Source organism: Setaria viridis, chromosome 7, assembly GCF_005286985.2.
Source record: "Setaria viridis chromosome 7, Setaria_viridis_v4.0, whole genome shotgun sequence".
In the NCBI taxonomy this organism is placed as follows: Eukaryota; Viridiplantae; Streptophyta; class Magnoliopsida; order Poales; family Poaceae; genus Setaria; species Setaria viridis.
The window spans coordinates 33,141,869-33,160,468 of NC_048269.2; the positions used below are offsets into that span (position 1 = coordinate 33,141,869).

At 43.9% G+C, this 18,600-nt stretch overlaps 3 protein-coding genes across 4 annotated transcripts; all 3 read right to left on the reverse strand.

Annotated features, from left to right (window-relative positions):
- Positions 1–1,583: 1,583 nt before the first annotated feature.
- Positions 1,584–7,336, reverse strand: LOC117863424 (uncharacterized). The gene is made up of 3 exons (XM_034747119.2): positions 6,444–7,336; positions 3,780–5,424; positions 1,584–3,096 (listed from the first exon to the last, which is right to left on the reverse strand). The coding sequence occupies exons 1-3, from the start codon at positions 6,964–6,966 to the stop codon at positions 2,109–2,111; spliced, it is 3,156 nt and encodes a 1,051-aa protein (XP_034603010.2). The 5' UTR covers positions 6,967–7,336; the 3' UTR covers positions 1,584–2,108.
- Positions 7,337–7,474: 138 nt separating this feature from the next.
- LOC117863425 (tubby-like F-box protein 14) lies at positions 7,475–11,589 on the reverse strand. The gene is made up of 5 exons (XM_034747120.2): positions 11,459–11,589; positions 9,968–10,430; positions 9,683–9,770; positions 8,702–8,834; positions 7,475–8,605 (listed from the first exon to the last, which is right to left on the reverse strand). Exons 2-5 carry the CDS (start codon positions 10,313–10,315, stop codon positions 7,864–7,866), a joined length of 1,311 nt encoding a protein of 436 aa, XP_034603011.1. The 5' UTR covers positions 10,316–10,430; positions 11,459–11,589; the 3' UTR covers positions 7,475–7,863.
- A 2,039-nt stretch (positions 11,590–13,628) lies between these two features.
- Positions 13,629–18,070, reverse strand: LOC117863859 (uncharacterized). 2 transcript variants are annotated; one of them, XM_034747730.2, is made up of 4 exons: positions 17,714–18,070; positions 17,542–17,599; positions 15,350–16,817; positions 13,629–13,941 (listed from the first exon to the last, which is right to left on the reverse strand). In XM_034747730.2, exon 3 carries the CDS (start codon positions 16,715–16,717, stop codon positions 15,377–15,379), a length of 1,341 nt encoding a protein of 446 aa, XP_034603621.1. In that variant the 5' UTR covers positions 16,718–16,817; positions 17,542–17,599; positions 17,714–18,070; the 3' UTR covers positions 13,629–13,941; positions 15,350–15,376. The 2 variants fall into 2 exon arrangements, with proteins under 2 accessions (XP_034603621.1, XP_034603619.1); XM_034747728.2 differs by lacking the exon at positions 17,542–17,599.
- Positions 18,071–18,600: the final 530 nt, after the last annotated feature.

The following is an 18,600-nucleotide window of genomic DNA, read 5'->3' on the forward strand; positions in this document are numbered from 1 at the left end:
GACCCACGCGAGGGGAGGGGAAGGTGGGGCAGTTATGTCAGTTGAAACTGTCGCGGCCGGTGGGTGGGGGCACGTGGCGGTTGCGTGCGAGTACGGACGGTGGTTGGCTGGTAGGTCCCACATGCTAGTGGCTGTCAGGGCATGATATTTGTTTTTTATTACTATTATGCTGGGCTGGCAGACAAGTCGTATTCTAATCCATCGTTTTCGTATCTGTCAGCAGCAAGTGGCAGAGCAGCGGAAAGGAACAAGCAGTTGATCGTTTTCTCTGATAGTTACCTCTGGTCATCAGAAGGTTGATTACGCGACTGACACGATAATTTCTGACATCATCTGAACGGTATTGTGGTAAGCTGAGAATTCAGGTGTGCTTGCGTTTGCAAGTAAAACCTCTTTTGAATTCATGTGGCAGTTTCTTGGTAGCAGCTTGTGATCAATTTAATGCATCTTTTCGGATCACGAGGAAATGAAATACGCGAATGAGCTTATTGCCTTGCACCATCATGCACCTACCGTAAAGTAGATTCCACACAAGCAAAAGTCATGGTGAATAGGGCCTTGCATAGCCATATGATGATGATAGCTGAAAGCAAGAATTAACACGCTAACATCTCGTAATAGTTCATGCATGACAGCATCTAGGCAATTGTTTTTTATTAGGGAGCATGACACCAAACAAACGTTGGACCGTAGAACTTTTGACACATGCTTAGATGGCCGCTCGTCTTGTGGGCTTGGCAATCGTTATTACCCAACTCAAATTCATTGCGTGTGGATGTATCCGTTGATCGATGCCATAAGCAATCAGGTAGGTGTGCTGATGACGCTGATTCGCTGATCAACGGCCTCGCTTTCCTTTCGTTTTCCCGGTCAAATGGAGCAGCAGCACTGCCCTGCACAGCTGCACTAGCACTACAGCCACCACCACCACCGCAACAAATCCTGGAAGTGGACCCTGGTGACGTAGGCTGCCAGGTTAATCGAATTGAACCAGAGGAGCGCCGGCTAGGCTCCACGCGGAAGACGCCCATTGGCCACCCTGCCCGTGCTGACGCATCACCTATGACTTTGACGGGTTGAGCGACGCCGATGCATGCATGCATCCTTTGGATGATCCAAATCCAATTGCCAACGCTACTCGCATGCATGCATCCTGGATCCGACGACGAGCCAACTGCGGCGCGCTGGGTCATTAGAGCATATTATTATTATTATTATTATTGGCAAGATTAAAGTTGATGAAAAGCTGGTCAAGGGCTCATCAAATGGCATCCACCTGGTGTCTGTGACAGCGCCAGGTTGCCTTGTTATATCTGGCATTCTGGCCCCCATGGATTCCTCTGGCATGACAGGCTCCAAAGAAAACAAACGAACAGAGTGAAAAAAAAAAAACATCGTATGGTACTCCGGGCAGAAAGCACGACCAGTCAAAGAAATCAATAAACTATCAATACGACTACGATACAGCCACAATGAACATTCAACGTGGCACAGGTTAGGATAGATTGGATAGGATTTCAGAAAAGTATCCTCAAGACACCAGATTGTGCCATTATTATACTACTAAAATTAGTAAGAAAGAATTCACGCGCAGCAATAAATCTTGGTCGTGGGATACCAACACATGCAAGCATCACAACCGCGTGTTATCAGCTACAAACACAACGCAGAAAAAGAAAGCAGGAGCTAGTCATGCTCTCTAGCCAGATGTTTGTGGTACACAATAGTACCCTACCAATCATCAATGAAACTTCATGGAAGAATTGCGCTGCTCCTGTTTATTTCACAGTACTATTAAGATCTAGGCGGACGAAATGACAAGCTTGGTCCAACAGTTTCGCTAACCGAAGCTCGGGGTCGTCTCGATTACAGTCAACCGCGAGATGATAAACATGTTCCCTTGAATTGGGAAAAAGAATGTTAGATAACTCCTGTCAAACTATAGCTTCTGAACATAACCTGCTGCTTGCTGAGAGTGTGACCACAAACGGTGAACCTTTGTTTCAGAAACGACCAAGGACCATGACAGGTTTCAGAATGATGTCAGGCCAACAGCTGCAATTGGGTGCCAAAAGAAGCAAATCACCATTTTTGCATATAACAAAACTTCAATTTCGCAACTTTGAACCCTGCGCCTTTTGCAGACTGCCCAGGACACTCTCAACCAGCTTATCCTTCTCTTTATCTTCTTCAGAGTCCGACACGAAAGAGTACTGCTTCCGTGATAGCCTTGTAGACCTTTGCTCGTTCCCTGCCGCCAGATTGTCAAGATGATCCGGGTTGCTCTTAGAACAGTCCACAAGCCCGTCAATGTCTTGAGGTCTCTTGCAACAAACATCATCCTTGCTACTATTCCACGAATCAATGATTTGGAGAAGCGAGCTCTGCTCAGCATTTGTTCTAGGATGTTGGTCTGTTTGATTGTCGCTATCTGAGAATTCATCATCTGAAGGAGTGGGAGGACGGTAGCACATTTCCTTATCGACCTCCGCAGCAGCAGTTTCAGTAGTGGCAGATACAGGACCAAGCTCCTCCCAGGTCAAGTCATCGCCATTGTTTTTGTTTCCACTTCCCTTGCTGCCAGGCAGGCCATTCCCATTTTCCGCAGGTAGAACCCTTGGGAATTTTATCCTTGCACCAGGCATAATCTGCAACAGTGATGCAAGGTCCGGATACCCAAGCTTATGATGATCAAGCTCATATCCATGCTTCTGAGCAAAGCGAAGCTTGAAAATGCTGATGTTGAATCCGTATTTATGCTGCGACACAAGCTCCTTCAACACCTTGTGACAGTCTGACAGTATCTCCTCCCTAGTAAGAGGCTTGCTTTTCTTACTGTTATCATCCACATATTTGCCCTTCTGGGGCCTCCCCTTGATAAAAATGGAACTAAGAGCAGCGGACTTGCTGGAATTCGATGGAACACATGTTCTCCTGTGAGGGAGGGTAAGACGGAAAGGGAAAATTCTTGAAGTAGTTTCTTCAATCCATTTCTTTTCCGAAATTAACAAATGTACCAGATGATGCAGATCTTTCTCAAAGAGGCCTTTCAAAGGCCAACAACCTAGCTTCTGCAATCCTTGTGCCAGTTCCTCCCTGAACAAGAAAAGTCATCATATAAGAACTACTTTCCCTTAAATAAGCCAAACATAATTTTGCACATCATCTCACAAATCCTTTTCTACTTGAAAAGGAAAAATATATAAGGATTGATGTATGCTCTCAAGTAAGAAAAGATAATAAGGTTTCAAAACGTGAGGTGATGCTGAGTTTTAATGGCACATAATGAAATCATCACATGCACCTCATCTTATACTCTTCTCTTCCTACAGCTTACAAGGTAATTGCAGAAGAGGATTATTGTTTTCCCTGAAATAGACTTGAGGAACAGCATATAATTCATCATGCTAATAACTTGCTCTAGAAAACTACAGTACAAACCACAGTTTTTAGGCAATCAAAGACAAATTGAATAACTGTGCCTTGCCCGTATCAGTCTACAAAACCACTAGCAAGCAATCCATAGAATGATAGAAACGATTGGCATTACTAGCACAAATGTGCCAGAGTTGAGAGTTATTTCTGCTTACTAGATCTATTTATTCCTTCTAACATTAAAAAGGAAACAACATATGTATATTGTGCTGACCATGAGTCCGGCTTCAAATTTGCATAAGTTCGAATTCCAGATCTAATCCCCAACAGCTTTTCTTACATACATATAAGCTCACATGTAACCTGAAGGCATTAGTTAAAATCTAAAGGGGGAAAAGATTTACCTTGTCTTCGCTTTCAAAACAACCTCAGACCCAAGAGGTTTTGATAACTGTTGCTCCAAAACATCCCACAAGTGAGCCTTTGCAAATACTTCATTAACCACCTGTTGCTCTCTTCCACAAGTTGAAGCATTTGAAGATTCAAATTCTTCAATTGAGTCAGTTGGTTCATCAGCAACATTTCTGTCGGTTCTACTATTATCTGCACCTGATTTTCCAAATGTCCACCACCTCGAAGCCCAGCTAAAGATGCCCTTATTCTTTTCAGAAGAATCCTTCTCTCCAGCTTTACCTGTGGAAACAGATGCAGGTCTACTGCATGGTTCTGGATTTTCAAGAATTGATGGATCTCTCTTTATTTTTTCAGAATTGTCATCGCCAGATGAAATTGACAAATTAGCACTTACTGCTGCAGTACTATTGGTGCCATTTGAGAGGTCATCTTTGGAAGAGGTCTTATGGATCCTCCTCGAAGTTTCTATACAGTTATCAGCATTATGCTCTTGCAGAGGCATTCGCAAATCATCAACCACTTCAGCAGAAGCGCTTTCACAATTTTGAGAAACCTCAGACTTGGCATTCTCGGGGCCATTCCACAGTATCCAGATCCTTTTAAGGAGTCCATCTTTGTTAACAGCATTTGCCGCCTCTGAGGAAGAGGGAGTTCCAGGGGTAACCCTTTCATCAACTTCCGTGTGCTTTGTTGGTGACTCTGTCTGTGCACTCGCATCAGCCGTTTGGTACTTCTTTTTGTCCTCAGATAGCACAACCAATGGGGAAGATGAGACAGAAAATGTAGGTGGATTTTCATTTACATTCTCTGTGAAGCTTCTGGTCCTGTCAATACTTTGAGAAGAACTTAGTGGCTTAGAATTTACTTCAGGGGTTGACATCAAAGATGGATGCTTCTTATCATTTTGTGGTGTTCGGGTGAGGTTATTGTCCCTGACATTACATTGAGCTGAGCTAAGGGTCTTACAACTTCCATCACCAGGCTTCAGCACTCTTTTGTTGACCAAAATTACACGCGGCTGGTTTTCACCAGGCGGAGGATCTACCAATTCAACAATATCTGGCATTGATTGAAGAAGGTAAGAGAATTTCTTGTGGCCAAAGAAATCTGTACCTGTAAGAATGCTGTTCCTCAGAAGAAGATCTCGGAGATGTGAGAGGCTTGTCCCTTGAGGATATGGGTGTAGTGCCTCCAGAATTGCATTGGTTACATATTTGGGGATTGAGCCATGCTTGGTATCAGATCGTACTGAACAATGCTCGGAATCAGATGGTACCTTGATGGGTTCCTTTGATTCCTTCTCCAGGAAGGGATCATCCAGGGCTCCTTTGTAGTGACCATACCAAGATCCATGTAAACCATCCGGTGGGTGATTAAAACGTTTTGGTAAGAAATCCTCCCCTTTAACTAAGGCATCCCAAGGCCACATAACTGTTGCTGCACTGCACAGTACACTACTGGTAGCGCAACTAGGACAAGCAAGCAGTACATTGTAGTTGCTCATTCGCAAACGATGCAAGAGGTTTGCAAAATCTCTATCCCCAGATATAAGGAAAAAATGAACTGGTGGAGGGTTCTGAGCAATCCAGTAGACAAGATCAGCCATAAAGGAACGGTCAGAACTATTCTTCCCACCTACATTATCGAAATAATACTGTTAGTACATACTAATAAATAACCAGAACACTACATAAGAAAAAAAATGAAAAAAAAGAAAATACGCAATGCCAACTTTGTAATATTTTGAGGGTACCAATGCAACTTCTGTAACTTAAAATTGTACCTAATGTCATCAAAGTAATCACATGGAGATGCCTACACCGTATTGAACTCAACAAATGATAGGTATAACTGGTACCAGGTACCAACTGATATGGCATGCATAATATCCAAACCATCCCCAATTTTCCAGTACTAAAAGCATATTAGAAAAAACAATAACAAGAATTCTTGTTATAAAAAACGATAGGACCCCTACATACAATATTCTATAGGCAATATACTATCCATGCAGAATGAAGTGTTACCAATATCAATGAAAAAGTAGTGTTGCCTAACGAAGACACGAGACACCTTCATCACAAATCTGAGTCCATATCAAACAATAATATGCTTTTTCATACTACACCCAAAAAAATATTTCTTGTGGTCAGTAGGAGCAACAAATTTCCATAGTTCCTTAAAAAAGGAATGCTAATTTCATCTAATAATAATCTTAAGTTTTAATTCTTGCAACAGAGAACATAAACTCCAGGTAAAGTGAGTACAATAAATCATCGGATTTGAAATGTACAAGGAAAGAAAGTTCCAGTACCAACAGAAATACTCTACTTTTATAACAAAATGGTGATATGACTCACAACCATCATCTATCCAACCGGTTCTAGAAAGTGTTTTTTTTCTTCCAATTCTAACCTACAACAGGACGATTGACATCCCTGCGATTGGTAGGCAACTAAATTTGGCATCAAACTTTGTGAACAAAAGTTTGGAATCAACAGGCCAATGGATGCGAAATATATGAAATACAAGCCTGTGGTAAGGAATTTCTGGTAGACGTTCCAGAAAGGGCCTTCCAGAAATCACAAAAAGAAGGGAATGAAACGGAACGGAGCACAAATAAAGGGGTAGGGGAGCGGGTGCGAGCACGCAACTGCGTGGGACGTGGGAGATGGAGACCCCCGTAGCGGCGAGCGCCTCCTGCGAGGACCGCGCGAGCTGCAGCACGTCGCCGAAGGCGGTGATGGAGAGCGGCCCGCGGATGCCCGCGGCGCGGAGGGCGGCGGACACGCGCGGGGCGACGCGGCAGACGTTGACGCCGGTGGGGATGTTGCAGTTCTCGAAGTCCCACCACACCGACACCCGCACCGCCCGGTTCTCCTCATCCTGCGGCGGCAGAGCCGAGGCCCGCCGCCTCTCGCCGCCGCCGCCGTAGACTGCGGAGCTGAGGCCGCGGCACCCGTGGCCGCGGATGACGTGGGAGTGTGCAGAGAGGCGTCGGAGGAGGATCTGGGACATGGCGGCGGGAAAGGATCCGCGGCGGCTGCGCCGATCGACGCCGGCGGTTGCGATTTGTTGCAGGGTTTTGGGAAAAACCCTTTCCGGCTTTCCGCTTTTGCCACGAGGGTACGAAATGGAATCACCTGGACCAGAAGAGATCAAGAGAGGAGCCGCCATGAAACCTGATGGGCCAGAGGCCTCAGGTAAACTGGGCCCATTTCAGACGGGCCTCAGAGGCTCCTTGATTTTTCTACGGGGAATGAATGATGGATCTTCCATGTATGTTCATCTACATTTCAAATTTTGATATTAAATTTGCGATTATTTTTTTCTCCAAATTTGTCAAAATAAACTTTATTGGTTGTACAAGGAATCGCCCGATAAATTCTCTTTTTTAAAAAAATAGCTTCACAAATCTATAATTATTTTGTGAACCTAAAAGTTACACTTCCGTGGTAGCTAGATTAGACATGTATAGTTATAATTTTGTGAAATTAACTCGAAAAAAAAATCAACTTACGCAATGCAGTTTCAGGGAATTCTGTTCCTCACCTAAGAGCATGTTCAATCCAGGCAAGCTTTTACTAGATCAGATGCACAACATACGTGGATCTGCAGCATACATGGGGCAGAGGATACAAGTTTACTTCAAGAAATACATTTAGAACGAGCCAAAGTTTTGGAATAAAATGAAAGCTAACTCTTTTATTGCTATGATTTATGACAAAGCGTTTCAGAATTTTACAAGATGCACAGTTGCATGCCACCACCACAGGCAGACAGTCAGAGTTTAGGCACAACGAAAATGTCACACTCAGTTAATACAACAGTATGGAAAACCAATTTAAATCTGCCGACTAGTTAAGGGCAGGCCAAGATGCTACTCCACAGAATAAAGCTATTGAAAACAAAACAATCAGGACAGCACAGCAGCAGCTGTAGATCAGGTGGAAATGGCTAAAACACAGCTTTCTAGGGAAGTTAAGAAGGCATCAACAACATACAACAGAATGGCGGCCCAGCAAAATTCGGGGCCGCCGTCTTCATGAAATAGATTCTTCGGCCACGATGGCTTTATTCGCAGGCCAGCTTGGTGTCAAAGCTGCTCAGGCAGATTGCAAAGGCCTGGAAGGCTGAGAGTGGATAACGGTAGTCCATTGTGAACATATCCTTGGCCACCTTCCCAAATTGTAGGATCACCTTTTCATGCTCTGGTGGCGGTGCTGGGGCAGCCTGTGACGGGGTTGGGGCCCCAGCAGAGGGCTGTGTTGCGGCTACAAGCTGGAAGTTCTTGACAGATGCGACTGTTACTCTGCCCCTAAAATTGAGGCACCAGCATTGCAACTGCTCGTGCCATCTTGGGGCCTTGTTGCGGAGAATCAATGGCCTCTCATTGCACTCATCATTGTCACCCAATGCCATGTCTCCAATCCGGTGGCTGCCCATGGAGACTTCGGAGAATCTTGTGCTGCTGAAACGCATGGAATGATCCATAACAGATGACTTGGAGAAGGAAATGCTGCCAAATGACTCATCAAGGGGGCGGGTGAGGACACTGTCTGGCTGGCATGGAACAGTGCCACCAGCCTCAAGGGATGAGGCAGGGATGGAATGCATAACACAGTTCATCCGCCTAGGGCCCCGAGTACCCAAGACATTCAGCTCATATGAAACCTGTGCTATGTTATAGGTGCTGGAAGAGACCTTTGGCGACACCTTCCTGGAGTAGAACCTACGGCTTGTTTTCCCTGGTTGTGCTGCATTGCATGGAGGCTGGGTATCATATATTGCAAACTTTGTGCCGAGGAGATTTGACCTAAATGCACAATGCCATAGATATATTAGTGATATGTACAGATTAGAAAATGATTACGTAACTTCTAAAAACACCTTGGTCTATATGAGTTAGTACCTCAGCTTTCCGATGTACATTTTGCTTGATCTAGATATATTTTCAGAGTTCATAAATATCGTATATTCTGTACAGGTTGGCCGGGAGGTTCGTTTTGCGCATAAGAGGAACTTGCCACTTTCAACAAGCACAGCTGTAGAAAAATATGCTAGACCATGTTAATAGCAGCAGATTGGCAAAAAAAATAAAGGGTACCAACAAGCACGCCTGCTAAGAATAAGGAATGAATTGGAAACAGACAATGGTTGACATCTGATAGCAGCATGCCAGCACCAATTCCTAGTATTGGTAACTGGTATTCTGTTTCAGCCTTGAGTGAGTGATAGAATACCAACTGGGCAAGTGTAAAGGTTTAAATTCATTGGATTCCAACAACTAAACTGCTATGAAGATGGATTCAATAATGCTTAAATCCAGATGAAATATAGGTTGACCATGTTGACACATTCATTTAAAGTCTCCAATCCCCGCAGACGGGCACGGGGCACCTCATTGGGGTTGGTTAGTGGGGAAAATGCAGATTTAGCAGACATGACAGAAACAATTGCTATTCTTACTTTATTTACAGATCAGCTGCCATTACTGCTTCTGGAAAGAAAACAGAGTGCATGTTCTGCAAGAGCAACATAGAGGGACTGGTTCTCTAAATTCCTGAGATAGGCAGTCAAGAATGCCAGTCACGCCGAACATGAAAAACGTGCACAAGCATGCACAAAAGACAGCATGAGTAGTACGGTGTTACGTAAATAATAATCTAATAACAAGACAACTACTGAACTACTATGCTGGTACCAAAGGTCTAAGCATATGTGGATCTAGGGTAAAATGGTACCTTCAGCAATTCAAGCATAGCTAGAAAGATGGTCATTTATCTTGCATTATTTAAAATGTCCACAAGCATCTCACAAGGACTGATGGCTATGATGTGGTGTAAGGAATTACAGTAAGTACAAACAATCACAATACTTTAAAAAGGCTTACCTGTGCTAAGACACAGATATAGGTAGTACGTTTGGGTAGATTTATCCCTTTTGATGAAGCACTGGATGGTTGCATCTCGAGGCCCAGGCTGAATATAACAAACAAAACAATATTAGTGAATAGGAAAAGTGTGGTTTATTTTATTCCTTGTTTCCTTTATTTTAATAGTACTACTTCCCAAACACAAGTTACAGTAAGGATACAAAAATATATAAAAATATGCTAAAATTATCAAAAAAAGGGAAGAAAAATAAAACATGTAGGGATCAAAGAGAGCATCATCACCTGCTTGAGGGACACAGGAAAAGTGATTTTTCCAGAAAACTCTGGATTCTTAACAATCTCTTTGCACATCTCTCTCCAGGTTCGACAAACAGCCGCACAAGAAACAACATTCTTCCTATTAGGCCATGTGGCTTCACTGGCCTCCAACCTCTCGATTACATCTCGAAGCAACTCAGGGGGCAAATTAGCCCAGCAACTGCTCTGGATCACCGGAGCTGGATCATGCAACTCATGGACAGCACCATGAGATTTCCCTCTGCGGTGGCCCAGAAGTTTCACCTCAAACCCTCTTCGAGACAAGCTCCCAAGTCCATCCCTTACATCACGCACAATGCTGCGGAAGGACATCTATTAAAGGTTAATCACACCAAACGCAATTGTTCTGAAACATCAAAACTTCCTCCGATGATTGTATAAACAAGATGCCAAGTAATGACAGTCCAGATGAACTAAACAGATGAGCCTGCCAGACAAAAAAGAAGAAGAAAAAGCTAGTATTAGCCTTTGCCTCTCAGGTAAGAACAATGATATGTCTAGAAGCTTAATTCAAATTACCAAAAAAAGAAGCAACAACCCAGAGGCAAAACTCTGAGAAAACACCTTCTATAAGAGTATAAGACTATAATATTGAAGCTCATCACAGTACAATTTCTCAAATCAATTGGTACAATCAGTCACTTCAAACATGGGAGAACCTATCCTCCTTTTGCATCTTTTTGCGCCAACACAATATAGCAATCATCACAAAAGTAATATTGGAATGGGTCACTCGTCCAACATTATGCCATGTCCACCATATGCAACAGATAAGTGCAGCTGGAATGGAAATGATGGTAGCTCAAAGAAGGCTGTGTGATGATTTCCATTAGAAAGAAAAACGGGGGTAGGAATGAACACACCAGAACGAGCAATGCACATATCAATTAATTTGTTCGATCAAAGCTACAGTAACATCGCCAATAATCCAATATAGATTTAAAACAACAGTAGAGATTGGAGAAAGTGATAGCCATAGTTCTAGGTCTTCGGTGCACTATTGACCATCAAAACCACGGGCTCAAATTAGTTGCAATCTAATACTTCAACATACATTGAATTGAGACGTCTACTTTCTGATTTCTAGCAATCTCAACAGTCTACACAAAACTTAGCCACAATAGAAAGATTTGCATATGCATACCCACGCATAACAATTACCCGTTGCATTTCAGCTGATGCAGCTAAGACTAACCCCGCAAACTATTCGACATGAACCACCTATCCACGCCCAAATCCAGCTATATCTGAGCCCAAATCACAGCGAAAGCGGCGGACATTCCACCAAATCCCGCCCGAATTCCGCTAAAATACAAGGTAAAACACCTCGTCCCAGCTAGACAACCCTCGTTCCCACCTCTCACAAACCCAATCCCCGCTCCGACAGCACGAATCCGCCACGAACCACCGAAACGCATCCAGCGGGGAAGGAGCACGGATCCGCGCGACACGCACCTGGGACGGGGGACGAGCGGCGCGGCGGGCGCAGGGCCGGGACGGAGCCGCGCCTACGGGAGGCCGCGCCCGGGGGGGGGGGGGGGGGGGGGGGGGGGGGGTGCGGCGTTGGGAGGGGAACGGGGGAAAGGAAAGGGGGAGGAAGAGGAGGAGACGACGGGAGGAGGAAGAGGAGGCGAAGGAAAGAACAAGTGGTGGTGGCTGGACAAGTGTTGCGGGGGGCGACGCGACGTCACGTGCGACATGCGCAAAACAACACCAGCCTGTGAGGGCGTTTTCCGCGAAACTTGTGTGTTGCGTGAAAAAAAAAATTAGGTCGCTTAGGTTTTCAAATCATCCAATCTAATTCCTAACTTTTTCATTTTTAGTCAAACTCAATCTAATTCCTCAACTTTTTCATTTTTAGATCAAACTCGTACCTGTACTGATGGTAGCACTCCATATTAATACGAGATTAATGTGAAAAATACTATTTACCCTGCCTCTTTCTCCCTCAACTAAATCGTGCATGACGCAGTGTAACGAGTGAATGGACATGCTGCAAGTGCTACGCGTTCGTTACTGCTCAATTTGAGTTTTTGTTTCGGCATAACATGCATCATTTTTACCGCATGCCCGTGCATACCTCTCCGTCGTCAACTTCCAGCTAAATAGCTGATGTTACCGCCGACCACCCGACCACAGTCACAGCCTAGAACGCTAGCTGGACACCACGCGAGTTCATGTATAAATATATTGCCGGTACCACTCCAACTCACCCTACAGCCTACATCTACATCCATCTACTCTACTCTACCCACTAGCATGGTTGTAAGTAAGGGAATCATCTACATCTATCTACTCTACTCTACCCGCTGGCATGGTTGTAAGTAAGGGGGTGTTTGAATCCATGGACTAATTTTTAATTCGAGTCACATCGGATGTTTGATACCGATTAGAAGGACTAAATGTGAACTAATTATAAAAACTAATTGCATAAACCATGGCTAATTCGTGAGATGAATCTATTAAGCCTAATTAATTCATGATTGGAACATATTTACTGCAATAACACATGATCAAATCATGGACTAATTAGCTTTAATAGATTCGTCTCGCGAATTAGCATTCATTTATGCAATTGATTTTGTAATTAACCCATATTTAATATGGCTGATTAGTATCTAATCATATACTAAACATTCGATGTACTGAATCTGCAACCATGATCTCGGATGTGTCAGCGCAGCAACCTAAGCACATGTACACCGTGCAACAATGGCACCGACCAGTTTCTCATGTATAGCTGAGACCATGCGACGGAAATTAAAGAGGGGAAGAAGGAGAGTCAATGGCAAAAAAGACATTTTACAATAATATCATGCCAACATGAAGCGCCACATTAATTAAGGATGAGTTTGATCTTAAAATGTTGAGAGACTAGATTGGCCGATCTGAAAATTGAAGGACGAACTTATCCTTAAGTCAAGGGCAGAATATCTATTTTGCCAAAAAAAGAAATAACAGCGGGGGAAAACAAATTTGAAGGTTTCGCTCAAACTTCTTGTCTTTGTGGCTTGAGAAGATTCGTGCTGTAGCCTGTATGGTAGCCAAGAAAGGATACAAATTTTTGTTTTCCATAATGGCTCTAATCTAATCGAATTTGATAGGACATAGGAGAACAAGGACACTCTATTCTCTTTATTTTTTCTCTATTTTATTATTTATATTAGATATGTTCCTTTTGTTGTACTCCCTCCATTCTCTTTTAATATGACTGTTTGCAAAATTATTTTAATATGACTATTTGCAAAATTTAAAATTTTCTCTTTCGATAGTTCTATTGAGTTGCCACCTCGGACACAGATGACTGTTTGATTTCCGTGCAGAGTAACTCACCTAAAAAATAATTGGTGCATATATATGGTAACATTGATATCGAGGTACATATATATGATACACATATATGATAACAAGAAGTACATAGTGACATAATGTAGATGATAACATTGTGTCAGGATGAAATAGTCCTGTCAAATGAGAATGGAGGGAGTAATAGACTATAGGCATGAAACAGAAATATGATGGGAATTAAATTCACAGCCTAGGAGACGTCAGGCCGGTTTTTTAACACTAAAGAAGCAGTTGACCTCCATCAAGGAACTACACACTGAATACAAGGAAACCGGGCTGGACTGAATGGCTGTTGAAATTCTGCATGAACAATCTGACCATGTTACAGTTAGAGCTGTACGTGGAAATTTACGACAAAATAACAGCGTAGCACGCATATAGAATTCGGAGCTACTACGGTACAAATCGGCCGCTGCAATATACAAAGGATAATGCAAGGAAGAAGCAAAATTTGGATGGAACCATCGTTATAATCATAAAATCCTTTCTTTTCCACTGCAACCCCTAGAAAAAGCGCATGTGAGCGGCTCCACGCTATCCTTGTCAACTTTCTTGCAGTATTCTACTCTAACATCAATGCCATAAGCAACCTGAAAGGGCCAACAGGATAAGAACATTAGGGAAAAACTTTAACAGTGTATGCTTGCATTTCCGAAAATAATATGGCATCAGACGACAGTATAGCTTCATGACAATCGACAAGTAAGGTTGTGTGGACCATAGCATATTCTTTGCCGTCGGTAGACTTCAGTTGTCCTGAATGTGGAAGTAAGGTATTTCATAACACCATTATCAAAGTATCAGCACATGAAGCAACCTGGCTGCCTCAGGCAAACTGAACAGAGACAAATTACACGTGAAATGCCTCTGATGCTAGAAAGTTTTACTTCTGCACTGTACCAGGATGATACTCATAGAGTCATAGGACATATCTTATGGACAGCGCTATGGAAACCCCAACACAAAATTTAGCCAGCATTTTTATTCCCCACCACATAAATCACAGTAAGGAAAAAAAAAAGTATAGCTTCCATATACATTCAGCAGATTCACATGCTACATTACAGTGCTTCAGTATAGGTTTTCAAATACAACAGGAGAATGGGCCATTTCTCATAATACTGATGATTGATCCTGTATTCTCTTTGTGTAGGATATATATCATTTTCAGTTGGGTAGTATGACTTTGTTCTTAGTTACTCGAGTAAATTTTTCCTCCATCTTTATGCAAATTATATGCGGCACATAGGTTGACAAGGATTGGGAATACTTGAGAAACTCCAACTTCTGATATATTGTTTACCAGATTAGCAAGTGCAAATATGTCTAGGACAAAAAGGATATATCAAAATTAAGTTTTGTTGGGAGTCTGCAATGTAGATTATATATTTCATCAAAGATTCCAGCAATTCAAATTAGTGTGCATTACTAAAGTGATAGAATGTTGAAACAAGGGGAAAAACAGGGGGAAAAAAGAATTATTTCTTTTTTTTAATAACACTAGCACAGGCTCTGCCTTCCTTGAAGACAGGCAGAAGGAACATAGTAAGGTGCTTTTGGCAATTCCCAGCCATTTTGATTTGGAAGCAAACGTCTCCAACTGATCAGTAAAGTGTTTACTTGCAACACATGTTGAGATTCTACTGTGCTTTTCTGCCTTTATTGAGGATGTAAATGACCACAACATAAAAAATCAAAGACCCAGTCTATGGAAATCTCTGGAAACTGTGAATATACAAAGGCTTGCATGGCTATTAAGAAGCATAACGAAAATCAATCACTAAAGCCATTATAACTCTTAGCGTACATCAGCCAAGATATCTCAAGGACACTAGGACAGCATGGATCCCTATGCGTGCATTGCTGTTTCAAGTTCTCGTTGAACTTGCTCTGTAACATAACATATACAGTAAACTAAAAAAAATATAAAGATGAGTGAAGTGTGTGATACCAAATAACACCTAGCAGCCTTTGCAATTTACGAGAGGTTGAGCTTACCGTATTGCAAGTCAGCCTTTGCAATTTTTAGATGTTATCGTGCCACGCCTGACTGCGATTCCCTTTTAGCCTGAGTTCAAGCTCCAGCTCCTTGTGTCTTACCTCCAGCTCCAAACGTCTATTCTCAATCTTCATTTGTTCATTCTCCAACCTCATCTTTTCTAGTTCTCTGTCCTTCTTCTTACTAAACCTCTCCCACTTGTGGCGTTGCTTTGCAAGCTCCAGTGCCTCAGCTTCAATTTCCATGCGCTGTTTCTCAATCTCCGCAGACTGTGTAGCCAAGTCTTTTTGCACCAAAGCTAAGTTAGTTCCATCCGGGAAAACTTTGTTAATATCCACTGTAATGCTAAGGGGATCGGATCTCCTGCTACAGTCATGTGAGCTGGAAGAGTTGCCAAAACCTACATCCTCCTGATCCGCCATGTACCGCATTCTTTTATGCACAGGCAGGGTCCCTTTATTGACATGCACCACGGGATGCTCATCATCATTCTCTTCCTCATAATCAGTGTCCGCACTTTGATCATCTTCATCAGCATCTCCACTCGCTCTCCTCCTTGTATCATGCTCATCTTTACACTTCAGAGCAAGCTGCAATGAGCGCTGAAGTGCAGGATCTTCAGGTAAACTAAACCGGTTATTGTTGTGGTAGGAGCACATCTCCTCATAGAACAAGTGCTTAGAGCTCAATATCTTCCTCGCATCATCTTTTGTCTTATCTGAGAGATTAGCCATGCTATCCAGAAGTTCTGGATTCGCCACAATTCTGCAAGTAGTACCCCGACCAAGGAGATCTGTAAGCCTCTTATACCTCTTATTGAGGTCATTGAACTTATCCTCACACTGCTGTGGCGATACAAGACAACCTCGCTGACCCATGACTTTTGATATGGCCTTCCACTTGCCTTTCTTCTGCATCATTGCACAGTTCCTCCTACCTCCTGAATCAGCTCCTGGATCCTCCCCGGTGTAAGATGCTGCAGTAATTAAAAGCTTAACCATTGAATCAGTCCACTTCATCCGATGCCATGCCGAGCCCTTCTTGCCCTTGCCGGTCTGGCTATCAGTGGCATCCTCATTGACACCATGTTCCTCATCATCGCTCATGCTATTCTTTGTGTGCTGCTGGTTGTGGTGTTGGTGATGGTGGTTGGCCTTGCCATGTTCTCCAAATTGAAATTCAGACAGCTGATCAGAATCTGTAACCTGATTCAGATGAATGGGGAAATTGCTGGGCATCTGAGAGTGGTTGAAGCCCTGGTTTCCAGAGTTTGGAGCATGCATTTGCATGTGGTTGTGATGCAAGTCTAAACTACCATAATTTGTTCCTTGCATCAAGCTTCCAGAGGGTAGGTTATTTCCTTCCATTTTGACCAAAGGAACATGCAGTCATTAATACTCCCTTCTATTACCATATACAAGCAAAGAGATTGGCGCAAGCACCTCCTTATTGGTCTTGCAGCCCCACCTGAGAAAATAATTGAGGTGAAGTGTTGAGCAAAATACACGTACGAGATATGACTACATGAATACTCCAACAAGACCACAAAGGTCACAAATAACTCTATGAACCTAGAGATCATTGTAATCAAAATCATCTGCTTATGCTTCAAGAGTTAAATGGTTCATTAATCTATTAGAGCCACTTATTTAAGGTATAAGCAATGGACACATACAGCACAATTCCATCTCTGCATCAGTTAAGAAATCATGGGCTCACTCAGCAGACCATTAGCAAACACACAGCCGCCTACTAATTAGTGAATTACTTTTTGTACCATATTGAAATACAGCGAGACTTCCTTAAAAACTTTCAAGAGATTCAATAGAATCAAATTAAGCAACACTTAACAGAGGAGCTAAAGCTACTTGCACTAGCAAAAGATTCAACAGAATTCAGCTGAACCCTACAGGCAAAATAAGCTGCGCGCGCGCCTTAATTGGGTACCAACAAGTCCTACGAAAGTGGCGGGGCCAGTATAGGACATGGGAAATGGGTACCAACGCATGTGCACCCAGTAATTTTTGCAAAAAAAATCTTAAGTCAGTAAGCAAATACATGGTCAGATCCGAATACAAATAGCATGGGGTTTGGGTAGTAAGCAAATACATGGTCAGATCCGAATACAAATAGCATGGGGTTTGGGTGTTCGATTCCGCACAGCAGAAGGAAAGGGGATGGGAAGGCATACCTCTGCAGGGGCGGACCCAGTTTAGGACATGGGTGTACATGTGTACACCCGATAATTGCTTGAAAAAAAATCGAAGTTTTGAAGAATACATGGTCAGATCCAAATATAAATAGCATACATCAGGGTTTGGAGGTTCGATTCCGCACCGCAGGAAGGGAATAGGTGGGCGTACCTGTCGGATGTTCGTCGCCGGCGCCCAACGAAGGTCAGATGGTCGGGCGACAAAAGACCTGGCAGTTGCTGCTCGCCTTGTCGTCGCCGCTAGGAAATAAGGCCGAGAGGGTGGAGCGGAGAAAGGGAAAGGAAAGGGAAAACTGGCCGCTGGGAAACGAAAGCCGGAGTCCAGGCGCGGGGAGGAGGGGGCTCAGCTGCGAGGCGCTAGGGAGGAGGGGGAGGGCGGCTCGGCAGGTCGGGGTTGGAGAAGACGGACTGCGGCGGCGGCGGCGCTTTTCTGCGGCACCTGAGCGGAGCGGAGCGGACTTTAGGAGCCGAAGGGTGCTTGGCTGGACGCCTGGGCCTTTGGTTGGGCCGACGTGGGAGGGACAAGGATGTGTCTGGTTGAGCCGTTTCTTTCGAAAAATATAGTTGTGAGCTGTGGATTGTAGAAAAGCTGTGGTGAGATGTGGATCGTAAGAAATCCGAGAGTCGTTTGATTGAGCAGCTGTGGCTTTTGAGAAATTGTTAAGTTCTCCTCACTCAACTCTCTCCCTCTCTCACTGACGAGCTGACCTCGCTCGTCAGTCCCTTCTTCTTCCTCTCCCTGGCCCAGGCGTGAAGGAGCAGCGATGGCCGGGGTCTCACCGGCCTGGGCGCATCGGTCGGCCCTCGCCGGCCTAGGCGCGATGCCTCCTTGTGGGCGCAACGGCCGGGGCAGAGACCACGGCGGCGGCGGGGCGACCTCGCGAGCGGTGGCGGAGCGAATCAGGAGCAAATCGCGAGTGGCGGCGGAGCGAATCAGGGAGCGACCTCACAAGCGGCGGCCGCAAACCAAAGTGGGGAGGACAGCTGTCGTTGACCAATCATCGGGAGTAGGTAGCACCACCGCGGACCCTCTTTTGC

Coding starts and splice junctions, on each gene's coding strand:
- LOC117863424 (XM_034747119.2), bottom strand. CDS start 6,966: ATGGCGGCTCCTCTCTTGATCTCTTCTGGTCCAGGTGATTCCATTTCG. Junction 5,425..6,443: donor CATCTCCCACGTCCCACGCA/GTTGCGTGCTCG, acceptor TCGATAATGTAG/GTGGGAAGAATAGTTCTGAC. Junction 3,097..3,779: donor GTTTTGAAAGCGAAGACAAG/GTAAATCTTTTC, acceptor TTTCTTGTTCAG/GGAGGAACTGGCACAAGGAT.
- LOC117863425 (XM_034747120.2), bottom strand. CDS start 10,315: ATGTCCTTCCGCAGCATTGTGCGTGATGTAAGGGATGGACTTGGGAGC. Junction 9,771..9,967: donor TTCCTGTGTCCCTCAAGCAG/GTGATGATGCTC, acceptor TGTTATATTCAG/CCTGGGCCTCGAGATGCAAC. Junction 8,835..9,682: donor ATATCTGTGTCTTAGCACAG/GTAAGCCTTTTT, acceptor ATTTTTCTACAG/CTGTGCTTGTTGAAAGTGGC.
- LOC117863859 (XM_034747728.2), bottom strand. CDS start 16,717: ATGGAAGGAAATAACCTACCCTCTGGAAGCTTGATGCAAGGAACAAAT.